Source organism: Pelodiscus sinensis, chromosome 13, assembly GCF_049634645.1.
Source record: "Pelodiscus sinensis isolate JC-2024 chromosome 13, ASM4963464v1, whole genome shotgun sequence".
Lineage (NCBI taxonomy): Eukaryota > Metazoa > Chordata > Testudines > Trionychidae > Pelodiscus > Pelodiscus sinensis.
Window position 1 is genome coordinate 3,807,060 of NC_134723.1, and position 21,411 is coordinate 3,828,470.

Here is a 21,411-nt window from a genome sequence, read left to right on the forward strand (position 1 = left end):
AAGTTAAAGCCGACAAAAGGGACGGCCACCACCGCGGGGCTGGTTCCACGGAGAGGCCCCTTGTTCTCATACTTGGGCGAGAAGATAGATGGAACCAAACTCCTGAGTTACTTGCTCCATCATTTCTCTATTGGAGCGTCCCAGGTAGCTTGTAATCTGCTCTTGCTTTGCAGGCAGTGAATAGAGCATGACAATCTGGGTTCTATCCGTGGGAAAGTCACGGGTCAGTTGCTTTGTGACTTCTTTTCCTCATCTGTTAAAAAGGAGCAATACAGACTCAAGGGGATATTTACATCTTGGCAGTGCTGGCTTGGCTGCCCTGCATTCTGAAAGGAGGAAATTAGACTGCAATGGGTGTAATATACCGTGGGTTTTTTTTTAAGATGCTCCAGTAACATGATGCCAAACACTATAAATCTACAGCTAGTGGTAGTTTTCCAACATATTACAACCCTCATTTATATTATGCTTTTCTTCCTGAAAGATCTTGAAGTGCTTCACAAACAGATAGGCAGAAATCACTTAGCTCAGCACTCATCTGTTCAAATATTCTATCTCTAGGGTGGACAAGGATGTTTGTGTAACAGCACACAGCAACATTACCGAGCTGCGTGTGGCAGAAAGGGCTGGATTCTTATCCCGGGCACAAAACATCTCTCCATTGATTTCAGAGCCATTCCTCTGGATTCATGTCAGGGTAACTGGATTAGCATTTGACTGAACATGAAGAAGAATGCAGTCAGCATTCGAAGTAGAAGCGCTGACTACAATCCCGTCTGAAAAGGTGTACCGATTATTTTGAGATCCCTTCACTTTAGAGAGCTGTGAATCAGGCCTGTGGCTTCTAGGCATGGCTTATCGATCTTTCAAAAGTGTTTGCAGCTGTTTGTTCCCGTTTTCAAACAGCACTTTTGCTGCAATCTCTTATTAATTAATACAGGTTGAACCTTTCAGGTGTGTCTAAACTACATGGCTCCATTGATGGAGCCATGTAGATTAGGCTGATCGGCAAAGGGAAATGAAGCCGCGATTTAAATAATCGCAGCTTCATTTAAATTTACATGGCTGCCGTGCTGAGCCAACAAACAGCTGATCAGCTGTTTGTCGGCTCAGCGCGCTAGTCTGGACGCTCCCGCGCCGACCTGAAAGCCCTTTATCGACCTCCCCGTTATGCCTCGTAGGATGAGGTTTACCGGGGAGGTCGATAAAGGGCTTTCATGTCGACAGGGGAGCGTCCAGATTAGCACCCTGAGCCGACAAACAGCTGATCAACTGTTTGTCGGCTCAGCGCAGCAGCCATGTAAATTTAAATGAAGCCACGATTATTTAAATCGTGGCTTCATTTCCCTTTGCCAAACAAACAAATCTACAGAGCTCCGTTGATGGAGCCATGTAGTTTAGACATACCCTTCTAGTCCAGCACCATCAGAAACAGACCGGTGTCGAAACAGAGAATTTGAGAACATAAGAACGGCCATACTAGGCCACACCAAAAATTCATCTATCCCAGGATCCTGTCTTCTGCCAGTGGCCGATGCTAGCTGCCCCCAGAGGGAATGAACAGAACAGGGAATCAAGTGCTCCCATTCCCAGCCTCTGACAAACAAAGGCTAGGGATACCATTGCTACCCAAACAGCCATTGATGGACCTATCCTCCATGGATTTATCTAGTTCTTTTTTGAACCCTGTTAAAGTCCTGGCCTTCACAACATCCTCTGGCAAGGAGTTCCACAGGTTGACTGTGCATTGCGTGAAAAAGTGCTTCCTTTTGTTTGTTTTAAACTTGCTGCCATTTAATTTCATTTGGTAGCTGTAGAATTTGCCAAACGATGGGAGGCCAATATTGTCTAGCAGCATTACCAACTTTTCTACAGCTTAGTGGGCTCTTAGAAGACATTTAGGGCAAATTAGAGCTAAATAACAGCACAGAATACTGAGCGCCAGGACTGGTGGCTAACTTTGAGGCACCGCTGGAAACTTGACCACCTCCATAACAATTGGACATCCGGCTAACATCATTCTGGAGCACGCATGTTGCTGGAACAGGAGTGCCGGACTAGAGAAGTTCTACCTGTAGGCAGGAACATTCTCATGAACCTGTTCTTCTTCACACAAGTGTGTAGGGAGTTGGTGTCAAGGTGCAACCACCTACATGGAGCAGAGCGCCCAGGATGAAGTGATCATCACTTGCCATTTATTGTTCACCACCACTCTTGCTCAGACAGGAAGTAGTAATAATGCCATGTGACTAAGGCGACCAATCACAGCCTCCGTGACTGAGGCGACCAATCACAGCCTCCGTGACTGAAGCGACCAATCACAGGCTCTGTGACTGAGGTGACCAATCACAGACCCTGAAATGGCCAGCGGAAGAGTCACCGACCACGGCACATAAAACGGATTCAAAGAAATCAAGATCAGTTTCCCCAGAGGAGAGGGCTAATTTATTCACAATGAATAATTCAGCCAGCTCCGTTTATTACCAGAACCTGCACTAATCCCCCTCCAGCTATCTCCTCTCAATGACATCCATGTTGGTAATTTATGTATAAATAGTTTATTGTGTCAAAAACATATGGAGGCAGTTAGCAATGGAAGGAAAGTTGGATTTTTGTCACTTGAAAAGGAGAGCGGAATAAAAAACGAAAATCTGATCCAATGCTTCCTGGGGGAAAGTGCTTGCTTTGGGAGGTGTTTCTGGAGAACAAAGCCCCGAGGTTAATTAACAGCTGTGCTCCCCAATCAAATGCAGAAACAGGGAAGTTGGATGTACTCAATCAAGAGTCTTACGTTCGCCTCTAGAATTTCAATGCAGGGAGGCAGGTGACTTCAGTTGTGTGACAAGTAACAAAGACAAGGGCCTGAGGACTTTGAGCAACCGAGACGACAACATTCATAATTAAGCAGCCGTCTCTGGTAAATCCCTAGATGTTCCTCCCAGCAGGAACATCTCAACTCTGAATTCATGTCATGGCAACCTGGGGAGAAAGCTCCTATCCTTGAGCTGATCTTGCTGTTGACTTTTATCGGGCTGGCCAAGCTATTTTTAACAATTGCCCAGAAATCAATAGGAACCCTCCATGAAGGACGTTGACTGACGGCTTTTCCTGTCCGTTCACACTTGTGCCGTGTCTGATCTACAAGTGACTGCAGAACTCTGGATTCTCCCTCCACCAGGCAGCCAACAAGGCTATCCACCCTTAACCCCTTCCCTGCGGCAATGGATTACGCAGAATTACATAGTTGTGCAGCTTCAACTATCCATTGCTTTCATTGGAACATACACTAATGAATCAGTCCCCCTGTTGGTTAATGCTCTCTGCAAACATGACGACTATCTCTGTCTCTCTCCTTCCAGAAGCCTAAGGTGGCACATAGAGGTCTACCTGGGATTAAGTCATAATACTGTTTTGCTGCGGCAGCAGGTCCTTCTCTAACCATGCCTATGCAACCAGGTTGATCAGTCTTCTTTTCTCCCAGCACTGTGTAAGGGAGGATTTCGCTCCAGCCTTTGCTGGTGCTACTCTGTCTGAGGCTGTGTCTACACTACATGCCTCTGTCGGCAGAGGCATGTAGATTAGGGTTGTAGGCAAAGGTAAATGAAGCCGCGATTTAAATGATCGTGGCTTCATTTACATTTACATGGCTGCCGCGCTGAGCCGACAAACAGCTGATCAGCTGTTTGTCGGCTCGCCGCTAGTCTGGACGTTCCCCCTGTCGACATCAAAGCCCTTTGTTGGCAGCCCCGTTATTCCTCGTGGAATGAGGTTTACCGGGGCTGCCGACAAAGGGCTTTGATGTCGACAGGGGGAACGTCCAGACTAGCGGCGAGCCGACAAACAGCTGATCAGCTGTTTGTCGTCTCAGCGCGGCAGCCGTGTAAATGTAAATGAAGCCGCGATCATTTAAATCGCGGCTTCATTTACCTTTGCTGAACAAACAAATCTACATGCCTCTGCCGACAGAGGCATGTAGTGTAGACGTACCCTGAATGTCCTCTAGGAACGCAGTCCTTTGCTGAAACATTGAGAGAGAGCTGCCTCGGTTTACCCCAGTGCGTGGACACAGACACGTTTGGGAGCATGGGAAGTGTGTACTCACCCATGTAGGTGACACAGAGCTGTGTGGTGAAAAAAGCCACAGTGTGGACACAACCATGTTAATTGTAAATGGACCAGATAAGGGTGTCATCACAACCTGGTTACCAAAATACCATTGTTAATGGGCCATTAATAGCTGTGCCAAGTAACCCAGATCTAGTACTGGTCCATTCTTCCCCGAGCAGCTGTGACTGAATTGATCCGAATTCCAGGAAAAGAGCCACAGTGGCAGTCTTGAAAGAAATCGCCTTTGAGATATGGAAATACTTTCAGGGTGGGGTTGATTTATCTGAGCTGATTGTTTCAGAACTTTTCTAGGAGAGTTATGTGTACTAAGAGGGCATGCACTTAATCTCCTTCTACTGGTTGGAACCCACAATTTCCATTCCCTAGAAAGCTACAGTTTGAATTTCTTTTCATTCTGAATCAGAAAATAACTTGGCATTTCAACATTAGCTGTGCAACGGTGTGAGGAGGTGGACTAGGTCCCGAAGCCCCCTGCTGGAGGCTTTTGGCCTTGTGATACCCTGCCCCAGCAAGCAAGAGAAAAGTCCTCCCGGCAAGCTAGAGTGGCTGCAGAGAAAGTGGCCAATCAGGGCCCAGCAAGCCAGTTAAAAGGAAGCTGCTGAGCCAGAGTGAGGCAGTTCCTCTTTGGTGCTCAAGAGGCTCAGACTCAGTGGGAGAGCTAAGTCACAGGAGGGCCACTATAGCAGGGCATGCGGGCACATGCACTTGGCTAGAGATGGGGGGAGATCACTCGCAAGAGGTGGGCACCACCCAATTACGAAAGAAAATTCTCAACCATGTCAATGTGAGAGAATCAAAACATTTCGTTTCCGTAATGTTGAGCAATTTGGTTTCCATGGCATGGTTTCATTTAGACGGTTATATTTCATATTTCGTATGAATGTCGTTTTGAAATTAATGTTCTAGAATATCAAAGTCGAGATGAAATTAATGAAAATGAGTCAAATCAAAACATCTTTGTGTTATGGAAATGAAATGGCAAAGCTGAACTGATTCTGTTCAGCTGTTTCCCATCGAAAGTGTCTAAATCATTTACCCACAAAGCATATTGATTTCTACAACATTTCCATTTTTTGACAGACTTCCGTTTAACGGTTTTGGGCCAGCTCTAAAATCTCTGTTGATGTTTATGGATTAATACTGCACAATCTATCAGCCATAATTTGTAAGTTTATAATCGTTGTGACAATGCCCCCCTCCCCCCCAAGGATGGATATTGCTTACCTCAGAGGCTCACAGCAGCCCTCAATTTAGACAGCGGCTTGCTGTTTGTTAATTAACTCTCATCATTGGCCAGCATGGGGAAAAGAGGGAAACCAGTCTTCATAGTCTGTGGCCCTTCCAAGAGGTAAAGGGCAGGACAAATCCCTTGTACCAAAGCCAGTCTTTGGTACGGCGGGCGGGGGGGACCCGGGCCTGCCCTCTACACTGGGATCCACCCCAGGAGCCTTGTGATAGCAGCAGCCTGTAATGTCTCGAGTGTCAGCCTCATGACAGCTACAAATCCCTATGGCATTCCTCAGCACCTTCCTTACCGCCGGCTCTTCCTTCTGGTGGCTGCTTGAGCTGGCTCCTGCCAGATCCTCCACAGCTCCTGCTCTCCTCAACTCCGCATGCACTGAGCTACCGGGAGAGGATGTGTAACCAGCCTGGCTGTTGTGTGGGCCAGTCCACCAAGGTGTGGACCTGGTTGTCCCCATGGCCTGAAGTCTGCACCTCCCTGCTACCTGCTTTCAGGGTTGGATAGAGACACAAATGTGCAAGTTGGAGGGGGAATGAGAACTAGGAGCCTCCACCTGAGGGAGTTCGCTGTAGAGATGTATTAAATAGCATCAAATACCCGCATGAAATCAGGTGAGCCCAAGGTACCTAGGCAGCCCTGATCTATCCCCAGAAAATCAAGAAATCTGCTGCACTGGGTACATGGGGAAATTAGGAGGCCGGGCATCACACCTCCAAAGTAATTCCCTGGTGGTGGTAATCGAAGAGCGACAAGAATGATTAAAGGTCTAGAGAACATGACCTATGAAGCCAGGCTTCATGAACTGGGCTTGTTTAGTTTGGAAAAAAGAAGATTAAGGGGGGACATGATAGCGGTTTTCAAATATCTAAAAGGGTGTCACAAGGAGGAAGGAGAAAATTTGTTCCTCTTGGTTTCTGAGGACAGGACAAGGAGTAATGGGCTTAAAGTGCAGCAGGGGAGGTTTAGATTGGACATTAGGAAAAAATTCCTAACTGTCAGGGTGGTCAAATATTGGAATAAATTGCCAAGGGAGGTGGTGGAATCTCCCTCTCTGGAGATATTTAAGAACAGGATAGATAGACATCTGTCAGGGATATTGTAGACAGAGCTTGGTCCTGCCTTGAGGGCGGGGGGCTGGACTTGATGACCTCTCGAGGTCCCTTCCAGTCCTATGATTCTATGATTGTCTGGGCTTGCATAGAAGGTGGCCTCCTGAACCATCCAAATTGCGCAAGTCCAGGGCAGGGACCTGAGAGGACAGTCAAGAGCAGACAGGCTTCTCCGTGCTTCTGTGCTGCAGAGACCTGGAATGAGATGTGCCCGGCACCGCATCTGTGCTGCACGTCCCCGGCCTGGGCTGGTCACCACCAGCTGGCTGGAGAGAGGAGAGGATTTTCAGAAAGGCGGTCACTGGTTTCCTTGGACTGGCCCCTGGGGTGGGCTGCCGGGCTTGCCGTGTGTAGTGGGGCTGTTGTTTTGCACTCCACACACCTGGCGCTCCGGCGAGGCCTAGCTGCAGGGCCTCCCCACAACGCAGAGACTCAAGGTGGTAAGCAGGCGAAGCCGATGAATGCACCACCAGCTGCCGTGCTGAGCAGCCCCGGGATCACATAGGAACATGTTGGCGGAAATCACTTGACAGCCCTGAACCTACTACCGGGGCTAATTTCTCACAGTCCGGAGTTCTAGCCCGGCTGCCCTGTGGGATGGGGCCACATAGAGACCCTGCCCCAGGACTGGCCAGGAAAAGAGCTAGAGGCAGGACAACACAGCGAACTGCCCTGAGTTCCTGGGCTTGACCCACGACGGAGCACGTCTCAACTCCGGACTCCCCTGGAGATGGTCTGTGGGGAGCAGGGGGCTGAGGCTGGCCGGGATGGTCTCCAGGAGAAAGGAGCTCGAGGGAGAGGCCACCCGCCGAGAGGAGAACGGGGAAGCATCCTCTTTCTCTTTGGAACTTGGCTTTCCTGGCTGGTGCCTCAGAGTCGTGTCTTATTCTGGGCCCAAGAGGGGATTCAAATATTATAAAATGGCTGGTTTCACAGAAGCTCATATTAATTCTGGGGATTTCCTAGGAGTATCCGGGGTCTGGTACCTGCCTCCCAAGGAATTTCAGTGGAATTTGGGCCCCTAAACCTACACCCTTGGTGCAGCACCAGGTGTACTTTGCAACCCTATCAACACAGCCGGAAACAGCTGAGATTCCGGGGAATGGTCCCAGGAGCTGAGGCTGCAACACTCCAGGCAAATCTGTTCCTTTCCATCTGCCTATGAAAAGAGCATAACCATGACTCGTACGTCTCTCTTACCGCCGAGTTCACAAAGAGAGCTCAGCAAAGAATCTGACTGAGGGAGGCTGTGATAGAAGGGCCAGGACCCCCGCCCCCAGTTCCTCCTCTGTAGCCTGGTCTCTTCCTCTCAGCCTCCTGCCCTGGGTTCATCCTGCTGCCTGGAGCCCTGTAAGAGGCCAGGTCTGAATTGGGAAGAGAGGGGTTGGGGAGAAGAAGAGAGCGAAAAGGACACACAGGGTGGGAGAAGAGAAGAGTGAGAGGAGCTGGCAGAGTACCGGACCTAGGGGGAAGGGAGAGAATGAAACAGCTTCCAGGCAAGGAGTCACTGGGGCGGACTGCTCCCCACTCCTCTCCATCTGGGAGACAGCTGTGCCAGGGGCGTGTCTTTCTGCAGCCTGCTCCCCTTTGCACGGTGAGCTTTCTCTGCATCGATTGTCCCCCAAGGGGCGGAAAGCGGGGGGATAAACTACAACCCCTTTGGAGTTCCTCGGGTGTGGAATCTCAGCACTATGGACAGCGGCGTGGACACAGGATCCTTAGCAGAGCAACTCAGCGCAGGAATCTTGTGGGCCGGGGGCCGGGGGCCGGGGCGGGACGTTTGCCTGGGCAGGAGTCCCCGTGATGTCTGCACCACTCCTCTATTTTTACAGCTGGACTAAGCCAAACTCACGGGCCTCATTTCCTGCCAATCTTTGTATGTGCTCGCCCCTTTCCACCGAGGGAGTCGGCTGTGGGTTCCTCCCCACCCCAGATGGGATCCCAAGCATCCCTGCCCCTCTGAGCGTGGCTTGTGTCCTCTCCCAGCTGTGGGACATCATATAGTGACAGCGCCTCTTGGTGGCCCGTCAGCACCGCCCTTTGCTTCACCAGGAGGGGTTCCCGTTGATTCGTTACTGCTCTCCGATCTCTTCTCCGTGGCCCAGCATGCTACCTCCCCAGCCTGGGAACGTGCTGCCAGATCTACCTGGAAGCCCTCTGTTTCCATTTCACTCTTTCACAGCAGCCCCCACCATGGCTGTGTCACTCTGCCCCCGGCCCCCGGAGAACATAGCGGCCGTCACCTCTGGGCGCTGCCTCGAGGCGAGAGCTGGCGACGTTGCCGCCCGGCAGGACTGGGAGTGTGATATTGGGAGTCAGAGGCTCCTGCATCTGCTTCGAGACCTTAGGAGACAGCCAGGCTGGAGTTTTCAGGGGAACCCGGTGCCCGTAGCTTGGGCCCGTTTCCTCGAAGCAGAACCTCTCCTCCGAACACCCCAAAAGGTGGGTGCTCAGCTCCACAGCTGACGGTTGCATCACAGGCCCATCGCTCCCGGTTGTTATCTAGCGTTCGAAGGCAGGGGAAGCACTGACGCTGTGGTGTTTCAAGGGGAGGAAAGGTACCCAGCTGTAATCCTTACAGTTGGCTCCTCAGCGCAGCACAGAGATGCTCCCCACCAACTCCAACCCTAGAATTTTTAAAAGACCAAGTTGTAGAGCAAAGCCTGATGGGTAATCATGGCCAAATTGCTCATGACGGTCATAGCACAAGAATTTTTTTTCATCAACTGAATTGTTGGGGCATTGGATTTCGGTGTCGTTTTGAGCTGTGTTCTTTTCCCAACAATCTCACGCCTCCCCCTCAGGGACTGGACACAGGGCCCTTCCCCTAGGAATTTGGCATAATCGGCCTAGGGAACACCTAACCTTCCTGCCCCTGCACCAGCGAGGGAACAAGCCATGGGAACTGGAGTGCTCAGACATGCTGCTTTTAATCATAAGACCAGGAACGCTGAGGCTCGGAGTGGACTTCAGACCAGAAGCTGAAATGAGGCAGAGGCTCAGAAATAGGCTGGACACGGAGAAGTGAAGGACTCAGGGAAACTGAGTCGGAAGCATGATAGGTTCAGAGAAATGTAGCAAGAAATGGGCCAGGTGCATGGAAACCCAGACAATGTCACCTTATGTCTGCCGGAGCGGACAAGCGGTCTCACCCAGCCTCTTGTTTCCAACCAGGCCTACAGCAGGGTGCTTCTGAGGCAGAACCTCAGTGTTGCAGTGAATAGGGCCTAAGGGATGTTTCGGCCTGGCCCCCGCTACTGAGCAGCGTGTATCCTGAAACTTCCAGATTGGCCGCCCTTGAATGTGTTAGCCTAGCGAGGGACACTCTGCAGATGCTAGTCTTATTTATAGACATTTCAGCTCCTTGCTTGGGTCTCCCCGGGCAGCAGGCCTGACAGGTTAATTGCACACTGCATGAAAAGGTATTTCCTTTCGACCTTTCTCGTTTCACGGCCTGGCCCCTTGTATTAAAGGACAAATAAACAAGGGCATCCACCAGGCCTTCTCTCTGCTACTCGGGAGTCTCTCCTCATTATTGTCCGTGTCTCTCCCTCAGCTCTGCCCCTCTCCCAGCCCTTGCGAGGTGTCACTAACTCCGACATCCAAAGCAGCATTTAAAGGCTAGTGCACCAGGTAGCTCACACGAGGCAGTAGTTTGGATACTTTTGCTTGGCTTTGCTGATGGGCTGAGTGCTCGGTGGAGGTCTCCCTTGTCGAAAGGCGTCTTTGTTTGCCTTGGAAGGTGCTTCCACATGGCTTTATGCCCCGCCCGGAGGGAAGAAAACAGCTCCCGAGACTGAAAGGAGGCGGTTTCTCTCCTACGGTGCTCTGCATAAGACTTCACTGAGACGTGCTGAAACCACCAGGTTAATTATGTTGTCCCATCTGCTTTCAATATCCTGTGTCCAGGCCTGTGCCTTTTTAATAAGAACCTTGTCAGCGAGCGTGCAGACAGACTGTGCTTCTGCTCGCCAGAGGCTGGCTGCTCTCATGTCTCGACCCAGGAATTTTCCTGATTCCCCTAGGGAGTCGGCTGCTAATTGGAAGCTATAATAGCCTCTTCCGTGGCATGTGCTCCGAGGCCGAGGGTGAGGGAATTGGCCTAACAGGCTGCAGTGCCATGCAGAGACATCAACCCCGGGATGTCATCCTGCCTCAGGGTTCCCAGAGGAAATGACATCACTTGGGAGCAGGAATAGAATCAACGAATCACAGAATCCTAGAACGCTAGAACGGGAAGAGACCTCGAGAGGTCGTCAAGTCCAGTCCCCTGCCCTCACGGCAGGACCCAGCACCCTAGACCATCCCTGGCAGGTGTCTGTCCAACCTGCTCTGAAATATCTCCAGGGAGGGAGATTCCACAAGCTCCCTGGGCAATTCATGTACCTCCGTGTTAAAGTTGTATGGGGAAGTCTCCGCGCAGGGGAAATGTCCGATCCCTCTGACTGGACAATGACCATGATGAGCCGACGTTGGCTCAAAGCCAAGGGGAGAGGAGGAGAAGGCAGCGGGAGATCAAAGCACACAAAGGCCTTTAGGGCCCGCCCAAAAAGTGCAGATCCCACCACCCAGCTTGCAAGGCAGCGTTGTTTTCCTGACTTAGCGCCTCGCTGGTCCCTTTACTTCTGTACTGCTGCTGCTACCCCAGGCTGATAGCCGGAGCCCTGCTGCCTCGGGACTGACCACTTGGGTGTCAAAGTCCCATTGGACAACCGTCCACTCCTGAACCGGCTGTGGTGCCATGGCCCAATCTGGGCCACTCCCCCAAGGACTGGAAGGGCAACCCATGCCCTGCCCTCCACTCGGTTCCAGCCTGGGGACCCTGTGCCTAGCAACCGTGCCCTGCTTTCTCCCAGACCTTGTTACTCTTTCCCTGGACTCCTTCCGGGATTTTCCGGCACCGCTTCTACGTCTTTATGAGCCCAAACTCCTGCCTCCCAAACAGTAACGGCACCCCAAGCCCCCCGCCCCTTCTCCCGGGCCCTGACAGCAAACTACTTCCCCTTCTGTTTCCAGCTTCCTGGATTTATACCAGCCCCACCTCTTCCTCCTTAGCTGGTCTCTGTCCTCATCTAGCCTGTCAGTCCCAGGCTCTCCCCCAGGTGCAGCCTGTCAGGTTAATGGGCCTCATTTCACCTGATCTGCCTTGAATGGAGTGGACAGAGCATCACAGAGCCCCCGGTACCAGGTGCTGTACAAACACATAGTGAGACACCACCTCTCCCCTAAAGAGCTTCTAGTCTAAATCAGGGGTGGGGAACCTCAGGTGGCCCCCAGCTTGCCTGGATTTGGCTCCTGAGACTCAGTGCCCCCCCCCCAGCACTGGGGTGTCTGCGCTGGAGCTCCAGCTCCCCTGCAACCCCCCACGGGGCTGGAGCACACAAAATCTAGTAGCCTGGGCCCACCTAGGCTCTGGTGTGTGAGGGGAATGTGGGGAGCATCTTTCCCCTTCTCAGTCGGGTGCCACGCCAGTGCGGGTTTCTTTTTTTTCCTTTGCTTCTCACTTGCGTGCAGCCCCCGACTGATTTTTCTGTGGATCAGCAGCCCCTGGCCCAGAAAAGGTTCCCCGCTCCTGGTCTAAATGCACGCAACGGAGGAAGGGTGGAGGGGAAATCGAGGCAGAGAACAGCAAAGTGGCTTGCCCAAGGTCACAGAGTAGGTCCGTGGCTGAGCTAGGAGTAGCGTGGGAATTGCGGGCTGTCCGGACTTCACAGCCTTTCCGCTCAGCTTTGTCGGATTATTAGCAGCCATTTTTAACATTTTCAGCATGTTTCATTTGCAGGAACTACTGCCACTCTCCAGTGGCCACAATAACCATTCCAGATCCCTAAGGATGTTAACCAAAGGCCATTCCATGCGGTACATCAAGGGCCTGCTTTATCTTGACTCGGAGCTCAAGCCCTATTAAGGGTGAACTTTTATTAAAACTATTTACTCTTCCACGACAATGCAATTTATAGATTGAATTAATTCTTACCACTTTGCCAGAGCAAGTCAAGCAAGCATGGGGGCAAGAAAGAAAGAACTGATCCCAAGTAATTAACTGGTAAACAAGACGTTAGAAGAAAAATAGCCCAATCATATCGGATCTGCACCAAAGCCCCCTGTGGATAGATTCCCATTAACGCCCATGGATTCTGGAGACATAGGAACACTTCTTCAGCTGCTGGAAATGGTTCTAGTCCTGCAACGGAGCTAGGACGGTTGACACCACTTGAGGATCCGACCCATAGAGTGGAATTTTTCAACAACTCCCCGTGCTAACGTCGGTGTGTATGTCTACATGGGCATACAAGCCCTGCCGCTGGATGCGGCTGGCCCGTGTACGCAGATCTCAGGCTGAGGGACTAAGTCTTGTGTAGACATCCTTCCAGGGTCCCCGCGCTTAGACTCCGGTCTAAGCCCACACGTCTCCACAGCTCGATCCCCACGAGTCCAAATCAGCTGACCCGGGCCCGCAGAAGGATTTTTATCCCTGTGTAGATGTATCCAATTTGTTTTCAATGGGTGCGGAAGCGGAGTGCTTTGGAAAACCCCACTGCAAGGGGGTTGGGGTAAATCCACACGGCGCCTCCATTCCGAGTCAGACAGAGTGGAAAAGAGGTGATCGCTGAAAACCATCATGGTAGGAGAATAAGGGCTAGACTGGTTCCTTACCCAACGCTGGGTCAGAAGGTCAATGCTAGCCCTTGTTTAACTAGGCAGGCTGCACAAGGAGCTACCCCTTTTCCAAAGGGTGTGGGAGCTGCTCCCTAAGGACGTGTGCTGCTTTTTAATGAATGAATCATGGCTCCTGAGAATCAGAGATGAATCGCAGACTTGACCTGGACATAGTGCAGCCTGGAGCTGCATAAACTTCCGCCGTGGACAGCTGCGCCAATGCAGCTCCGGATTGACTGGCCGTCCTGGGATCTGGTATGCGGCTCTACCAGTTCACCTCTCTCCTGGCTGGCTGCTTCCCCCTTTTATGCCAGCCTGTGCCCAAGAAGGCCCGAGCGTGGCTAATGGGGTCGTGAAAAAGAAACGAGCGGAGCCTCAGCGTATGCATTTAATAGACTTGCAGGCTGCTGCTGATTGTAAAGAGCTCCCTGCCGGGTCGTGCCCGCACCCCACGTTTGTAGGGGCGTGAGGGTAGCATACGTCAGGCGTGACGATTTCAAACCCGGTCACTTCTTTTAGTAATCCCAGAAAGCATGGTCAGTGCTCATTGCCACTTGGCAAGTGGGTTAGAATCGTCCCTAGCACCCCATCAGGGCCACCGCCCCCTTGTGGCTGGGTCTAGAGAGAGCCCTTCCCCGGAGAACTTGCAGTGGAGGAAATTGCACAATGCAACTTTGTGTTCCAATAAAAATACTTAACTGCCTAGTGCTTTACAGCACTCTGGGAAGATTAACGGGCTAATCCTCGGTGCAGCCCTGGGGAGAGGAGGAGCGTTGCTGCTGAAAGAATGAAACACAAAGAGAGCTTTCCCGACTTTCCTAGTGCTCCGCAGCAAAGCACGGCTGAATTCAGAGAGGCACCCACCGCTCTGTCTACATGGGAAAGTGGCACCCATTTAATTTCCATTGATTTAAAACCCACTGGCTACGTCTAGACTGGCATGATTTTCCGCAAATGCTTTTAACGGAAAAGTTTTTCCGTTAAAAGCATTTGCGGAAAAGAGCGTCTAGATTGGCACGGATGCTTTTCTGCAAAAGCAGTTTTGCAAAACCGTGACAATCTAGACACGGTTTTGCACAAGAAAGCCCCGAAGGAGCATGGCGGAAAGGGATCTAGGGGTCATAGTGGACCACAAGTTGAATATGAGTCAACAGTGTGATGCTGTTGCAAAAAAAACAAATATGATTCTAGGTTGTATCAACAGGTGTGTTGTAAGCAAAACTCGTGAAGTCATTCTGCCGCTCTACTCTGCACTAGTTAGGCCTCAGCTGGAGTACTGTGTCCAGTTCTGGGCACCACGTTTCAAGAAAGATGTGGAGAAATTGGAAAGGGTACAGAGACGAGCGACAAGAATGATTAAAGGTCTAGAGAACATGACCTATGAAGCCAGGCTTCATGAACTGGGCTTGTTTAGTTTGGAAAAAAGAAGATGAAGGGGGGACATGATAGCGGTTTTCAAATATCTAAAAGGAGGAAGGAGAAAATTTGTTCCTCTTGGTTTCTGAGGACAGGACAAGGAGTAATGGGCTTAAAGTGCAGCAGGGGAGGTTTAGATTGGACATTAGGAAAAAATTCCTAACTGTCAGGGTGGTCAAATATTGGAATAAATTGCCAAGGGAGGTGGTGGAATCTCCCTCTCTGGAGATATTTAAGAACAGGTTAGATAGACATCTGTCAGGGATGGTGTAGGTGGAGCTTGGTCCTGCCTTGAGGGCGGGGGGCTGGACTCGATGACCTCTCGAGGTCCCTTCCAGTCCTATTATTCTATGATTCTATGATTGCCATTTTCGTGATCGGGGCTTTTTTGTGCAAAACAGTTTTCAGCTGTCTACACTGGCCCTTTTGCGCAAAAGCATTTCCGGAAAAGGGCTTTTGCCCAAACGGGAGCAGCATAGCATTTCCGCAAGAACACGGACAATCTTACATGAGATCGTCAGTGTTCTTGCGGAAATTCAAGCGGCCAGTGTAGACAGCTGGCAAGTTTTTCCGCAAAAGCAGCTGCTTTTGTGGAAAAACTTGCCAGTCTAGATGCAGCCACTAAGTTAAACCAGTGCAAATTGCTGTGTGGAAGGTCTTATTCCAGTTTGTTTCAATTTGGTTAAAATAGGCGCCCAATCCATTTAAAATCAGCTTGCTCTGAAGAGAAGAGGTCTTTCTCTCTCCTACAACCGGGGGAGTTCTGAACAGAGCCAGGAAACAGGCACAGTAATGGAATATGCATTATTTTTGCCTGCAGATCGCTAGCTGAATGAATTGCTTTTGGAACGAGCTATCTGCATACATACATTGGCTTCTGGGCTGAGACTGTGCATATGAAATTTTGGCTGGCAGGGTAATTTTGGGGAAAAGAAGTCATTTCAGGAGGAAAACGCCACCTCTGCCAGACCTATGACATTGCCAGCCGGAGGCTCGGCTGTACCCAGAGGCTGTTCACAGATGACCTTTTATCTCCCACTCTGCTGTTCCTGCTTGTTATGTGTTTCAGAGAGCTGCTCCGTAGTGTCGGGGAATGTGCAGTGGCTACGGACCACACCATATGGATCTCAGATGACACGATAATCATCCCGAACGCGGCTTAGCAGCCTGAAATAAAATTGGTCACTGAGCTCAATTACCATTCCATGCATATGCAATGAGACATGCTCTGCGCGGCACAAAGGAAACTTGTAGATTCAATGCCGTCCACCCTCATGTTAATTGCATCTCTTAACACTGGGCTGGCCGCCCCAACCCCCTCCCTTCTCCAGTCCCCCTCGTCCCCAATGTCCAGGCTCAGCTCCATGAGCGAAGCTCGCATGGGCAGCCTTCTGGGAACAGGCCTCCGCCCGCGTCTGCAACAGCGGCACAAGAAAAGAACAACGCATGGCAGATGAAATGGAGCAGACTGGCATAAAAGCAGCTCCCGGAGACGGGACTGATGGAGTGTAGATGGCAGCCTCATGGGGAAGCGCTGAAAGGCCAAATCAGATCCGAGGCCGCGGGACTCCTAGATAACGAATGTCATGTCGCTCCCGCTGGGCTTTGAATAACTACGTGCTGCCGTAGCTAGGGGCCTGGTGGCCTTTAGGCAGCCAGTCTCTGCAGTAACTGGTGGTTTTCTTTAGTAGTCTTTGGCTGTTTCTTTTGCACTGGGTGTCACATTGGTGTGTGTATGTGTTACACCCACTATTGCCCAGATGGCTGGATTAAGTCGCTGCAAACATGAACTAAATCCTCACAAAGCCTTCTGTAGTATTGTCATAGGAACGTTTTGCGATGACCGTTTTCCAGGCGGGGAAACCGAGGCACGGAGCAATCACACAGTGGCTCAGAGGCAGACAAGGACAAAACTGCGACAAAAGTGGGGTAGGATCCAGAACCTTGATTCCAGAGCAAGTCCCAAAGTGGAATGGGTTTATTTCCTGCAGCTGGTTTGGACAGGACTATGCTCCATTCTCCCAGGATTTCTCCTCGCCGCAGTGCCGATCTCATCTGATTCCTGGAGCTTTCCAGCGTGCCAGGTGACAAACATCTCACAGGCAGAGCGAGGCAGATCCCGCAGGAAATACATTTGCAAGCAATTTTTTTCCACTAAAATCGGCAGCTTTGCTTTGCTAGCGTTTGTGAGGCTTTCCAGGAGCAGCTGTGCAGGGGGAAAGCAAAAGTTGTGTGGATAATCGTGTGGTGAAATTGTCACGTGAGTTTTCAAGCCATTCACAAGTGCACCTTGCAAGTTCCTTGGGGACCAGGGCGGGATCAGCCACACAGGAAGCACAATGTCATGTGACTTAGACGACCAAACACGCAGACCAATAGAACGGTACGAATAGCAAGAGGCCCAGAATACAGCACCCACCAGCTAAAATACATTTGCATGAATCATGCTTTGGCGAGTTGGGAATAACAAACACATTCATCGGTCTCAACAGCTGCCCGTGGAGCATTCACCAAGAGACAAAGGGAACAAACACAGCCTGTAAATGCTTCCCTGCAAAATTGTTCACTCCGCTTTGCTCTCAAGATCAGCTGCAAGTAGACGCAAAGCTGGAAATCCCAAGAAGTCTCCTCATTCCTATTCTGAACCCTTCCCATGCCAGGAGAGTGTTCACGGTATGCGTGAGGCCCATCTCGTCTGACACGTTGTTTGTCAGGACATGTGTCCGTAACCGTTTTATGAAGATCCACTGTTGGTCTGTAGCTTTTCACCTGGCCTCTGGTATCAGAGTAGGGTGACCCTCCCAAGTTAAAACACCACCCGTGCTGGCATAGCATTGCACCGTATCCACGTACAGCCTCAAGGGGAGGTCTCACCAAAGGACAGATTTTCACAAACGCTCCCCATTTTGCACGCCGCACCCTTTTAAAAATCCGACCGTCGGTGTCCCAGTGGGAGCTGCAGGGCGCTGGCCACTTCTGAGAAGCTGGCTTGCATTCTGAGGACTGAGTGCTTAGAAAACGTGACCCTCAGATCTAGGCAATCCTGCCACCTGTGCAGCTAGAGCCCAGACATGATTACTGAACCCACTCCTGAACCTGATCCGGATCATCAGCTTCCGCCGCCCAGCTCTCACGGAGACCACGCTCCCGGGAGCCAGTATGCTCGATGAATCTCCCACCCTTGGCGTTGCTGTTCCTCCGTGATCTCATTCTCAGGCGAGAGGCACATTCAGCTCCAAGGACGGTCCTCGCTGGTCAGTGGACAGCAGAAGGACAGCATTGCAAAGTGGGGAAGATGGAGCAGTCTGTCTAGCGCTCCAGGGAGAGGACACATTTTCCAAGGCCGTGTTTCTATTGTAATGGCCAATTTTAGGAAGCTGATTCTAAACCAGTGGTCGGGGCATCAGGGGTGGACATGATGCAGTCATGGACACTTGCTCTGAGATCAACCAAGAGAGGGAGGCAGGGAGGTGGCAGGATCAGACACTATCCCGCAGTCCGGGAGAGACCGACACTGCCAGAGCACAGTGAGGATTTTACTGGTGTGGAGGAGATGAAGAAGGATCTGCCCGTAGTGGCCAGAGGCCATTGCAATCTCATGAGCTCAGCCTAGTTCTTAGGAGACCCGAGTCCCCATCATGGACAAGTAAAACATTTCCCTAGGAGGGTGGGGAAGCACTGGGCTGGGTTCTCTAGGGAAGGGCTGGAATCTCCATCCCTAGAGGTTTTTAAGTCCTGGCTTGACAAAGCCCTGGCTGGGATGATTTTACTGGGGTTGGTCCTGCCTTGGGCAGGGGGCTGGACACGATGACTCCTGAGGTCTCCTCCAGCCCTACGACTCTATGATTCTCAGATCTTCCCAGCTGCCACTAGGCAGTGTTAGAAGAAGGCCAATGCGGAGCTCCTACGGCCACCCTGATGGACAGGCGGTGGGCCAGGTCCCCAGAAGAGCCAGCGTTCAGGCTCCAGGGCTAGCAAACCCTTTTACAGGACTTGAGTTTGCTTCAGTGGAAAGGGAATGTTAATTACACCCAAAGCACCTCACAGGTGTGAGCATCTTGTTGTGGCTTGTGCTGGGTGGGATTCTGGTCGGTTGGTTCCCCTGCTGGAATAGCTGGCTGGGAGCCGGGAGGTTGCTGGGTCGCATCCCACAGGAAGCACCATGCCTAAGGACCACGTGGCTAGGATAACATGCACCTCGCGTTGGGCAGCAGTCTGCCTCACGCACTGACCTTAAATAAACTGGCTCTCCAGCTCCCGAGTGCTCCAGAGAAGGGAAGCGACTCTGTCCCCGGAGCTGGTGCAATTCAGGAGAGTGAATGATCTGGCACTAAGGCACCGGCCTGGTGAGCAGAGCGGGGCACAGAACAGAAATTCCCTTCCTCTCTCTGTCCACTGGGGACGTGTCACCGTTGTCGGTACGTTTTCCCTGTCCGTTCCCGCAAGCCGAGCTTGGGGGGAATCCCCCGGGTGATGCCTTTTGATTTCGACCGCGCTGCCTTGTCTGATGGAAAACAGTTCCCTCAAAGCTTTTCCTCTCCACGTCCTGGTTCTGCCTCAGACTCTTTGCGCGTCCCTCGGCTAGTCGTGGCATCGCTCGGTGCCTCGGTTTCCCTTCTGTGAAATGGAGACAATACTGCATCCCGTCTCTGTCTGTCTTGCCCACCTCCAGTGCAAGCACGGAAGGGGAGGGACTGTGCCTTCCTCAGCAGGTGCCCAGTCCCGATACAAATACTGCCACATACTCTGCATCCAGGGCATCTCAGCTGCTGCTGGCAGGTGCCACATGTAATAAACAACCGTCACGTAGGCCACCCGTCCATCTTCTCCTGCTCACTCCAACCAGCTGCCTTTATCTTCTGTGTACCAGGCGTTCTGCGTGTCAGTCTGAACCAGTGGCCCCAAGACTCGGCTTGCTGGTTTCTCTTCCAGGCTAGATAATTCCTCACACTAGGACAATCCTTCTCTTGTCTCTTTTGGCAGGAATACACCATTGATATCTTCTTCGCTCAGACCTGGTACGACCGGCGCCTGCGCTTTAACAGCACCCTCAAAGCCCTGACTCTGAACACCAACATGGTGAGCCGCATCTGGATCCCAGACACCTTCTTCCGGAACTCCAAGCGGGCCGACTCGCACTGGATCACCACGCCCAACCAGCTGCTCCGGATCTGGAATGATGGCAAGGTGCTCTACACGCTCCGGTACGTCTCAGGCCACAGGAGTAAATGCCAAGCAACGCCATGGCCCCAGGTGGGGAGGGGGGAAGGGTTAAGTTTGACGTATCTGAAACGTTTCCTTTCCCTTTTGACCATTTTAAAACCCTAACGAACTTAAATTTCTAAACAGAAAGTCCTTTCAAACACAAACTTTTTGTTCCCAAAATATCAGGCTGACACATGGGGAAAAAAATCCAACCGATTTGGGAGGGACCAAAACATGGCAAGCCTGCCCCTTTCCTGGGAACTATTTCGGGTTCGACACCGCAGCCCGGTCTGACAACTGGGCGCTCCGCAGCTGTGTCGGAAGGGTCCACGCTGCTCTGAGGCTGTCTTTTGTCTCACTTCCAGGCTGACCATCGAGGCGGAATGTCTTCTCCAGCTGCAGAACTTCCCAATGGACACACACTCCTGCCCTCTGGTTTTCTCCAGTTGTGAGTATCGGTGTCGGAGATGTGGTTGAAAGAGGAAACTCCGCAGGTCCAAAACCTGTCCCGGGGAGAGCAGACTGTCCTCAGTGGGGGTTGGTAATTCGGACCCCATGGTCCTGTGGTGCTGGGCTTCTCCCAGACAGCCCCACAGAGACATCAACCGTGTCCTGGGACATCTGGCTGCCCCTGGGTCAAGATTCTCAGCCACATGACATTTCTGCTGAGTGCAAGAGAGGGGAACTGGGGGAAGCAGTCACTGGGGAATTGCAGCTACTCCCTGATTACCTGCCCAACCTAGGAGCCTGGAGGCAGCTATAATCTCTCCCTATGGTCCCCTGGGGGTCATCTGCCAAGTGAAGGTAGCTGGAGCGCAGCACACTCCAGCCGGGAGGATGGTGTAGGGGACAGCTCTGACACAGTGGGGAGCCAGGGGAGAGAAGCGAGATCCCATGGCCTCTGGCCACCGGGACACAGCAGGGCAGAGGTCCTGGAGCTCATTCTCTATAAGTCTCGGGGTGCGGCTCTATCAACTGGGGGTTGCCGGGCTCCCGCTGCAGCACTAGGCATAGCCACACAGACATTCTGGCTCACAGGCTGTGACGCCATCCCCTCCCTGCGCCTCAGGAACGGCCGCCTGGCTGTTTATAGCGCTGGAGCTCAAATCCTAGTCTGAGGCCCATGGCCCTGGGAAGGGCTGTGTAGACGTACCCCATGGACATGCCCAACTTGCACACGATGCCTGGAGCTGTGCAACTAGCGGACTTGGTGTTTCCAAGCCCACTGCAGTGTGAACCAGAGTCAGACCGCTTTGTGTGTGGACGGAAGCGGGGCTTGCGCTCAAACCTGAGACACAGCCCAGGCCTAGCGTGCGGTGTGAACCAGAGTCAGACCGCTTTGTGTGTGGACGGAAGCGGGGCTTGCGCTCAAACCTGAGACACAGCCCAGGCCTAGCGTGCGGTGTGAACCAGAGTCAGACCGCTTTGTGTGTGGACAGAAGCGGGGCTTGCGCTCAAACCTGAGACACAGCCCAGGCCTAGTGTGCAGTGTGAACCAGAGTCAGACCGCTTTGTGTGTGGACGGAAGCGGGGCTTGCGCTCAAACCTGAGACACAGCCCAGGCCTAGCGTGCGGTGTGAACCGGAGTCAGACCGCTTTGTGTGTGGACGGAAGGGGGGCTTGCGCTCAAACCTGAGACACAGCCCAGGC

At 51.9% G+C, this 21,411-nt stretch overlaps 1 protein-coding gene across 1 annotated transcript in view; it reads left to right on the forward strand.

Moving 5' to 3' along the window:
- LOC102455925 (gamma-aminobutyric acid receptor subunit gamma-4) overlaps nucleotides 1-21,411 on the forward strand; it is a 74,852-nt gene that overhangs the window by 24,247 nt on the left and 29,194 nt on the right. Inside the window, exons 4-5 of the mRNA XM_006136293.4 lie at nucleotides 19,540-19,760; nucleotides 20,127-20,209. Of these exons, the coding sequence (XP_006136355.1) occupies nucleotides 19,540-19,760; nucleotides 20,127-20,209 (304 nt within the window). The remainder of the gene's footprint in view (nucleotides 1-19,539; nucleotides 19,761-20,126; nucleotides 20,210-21,411) is intronic.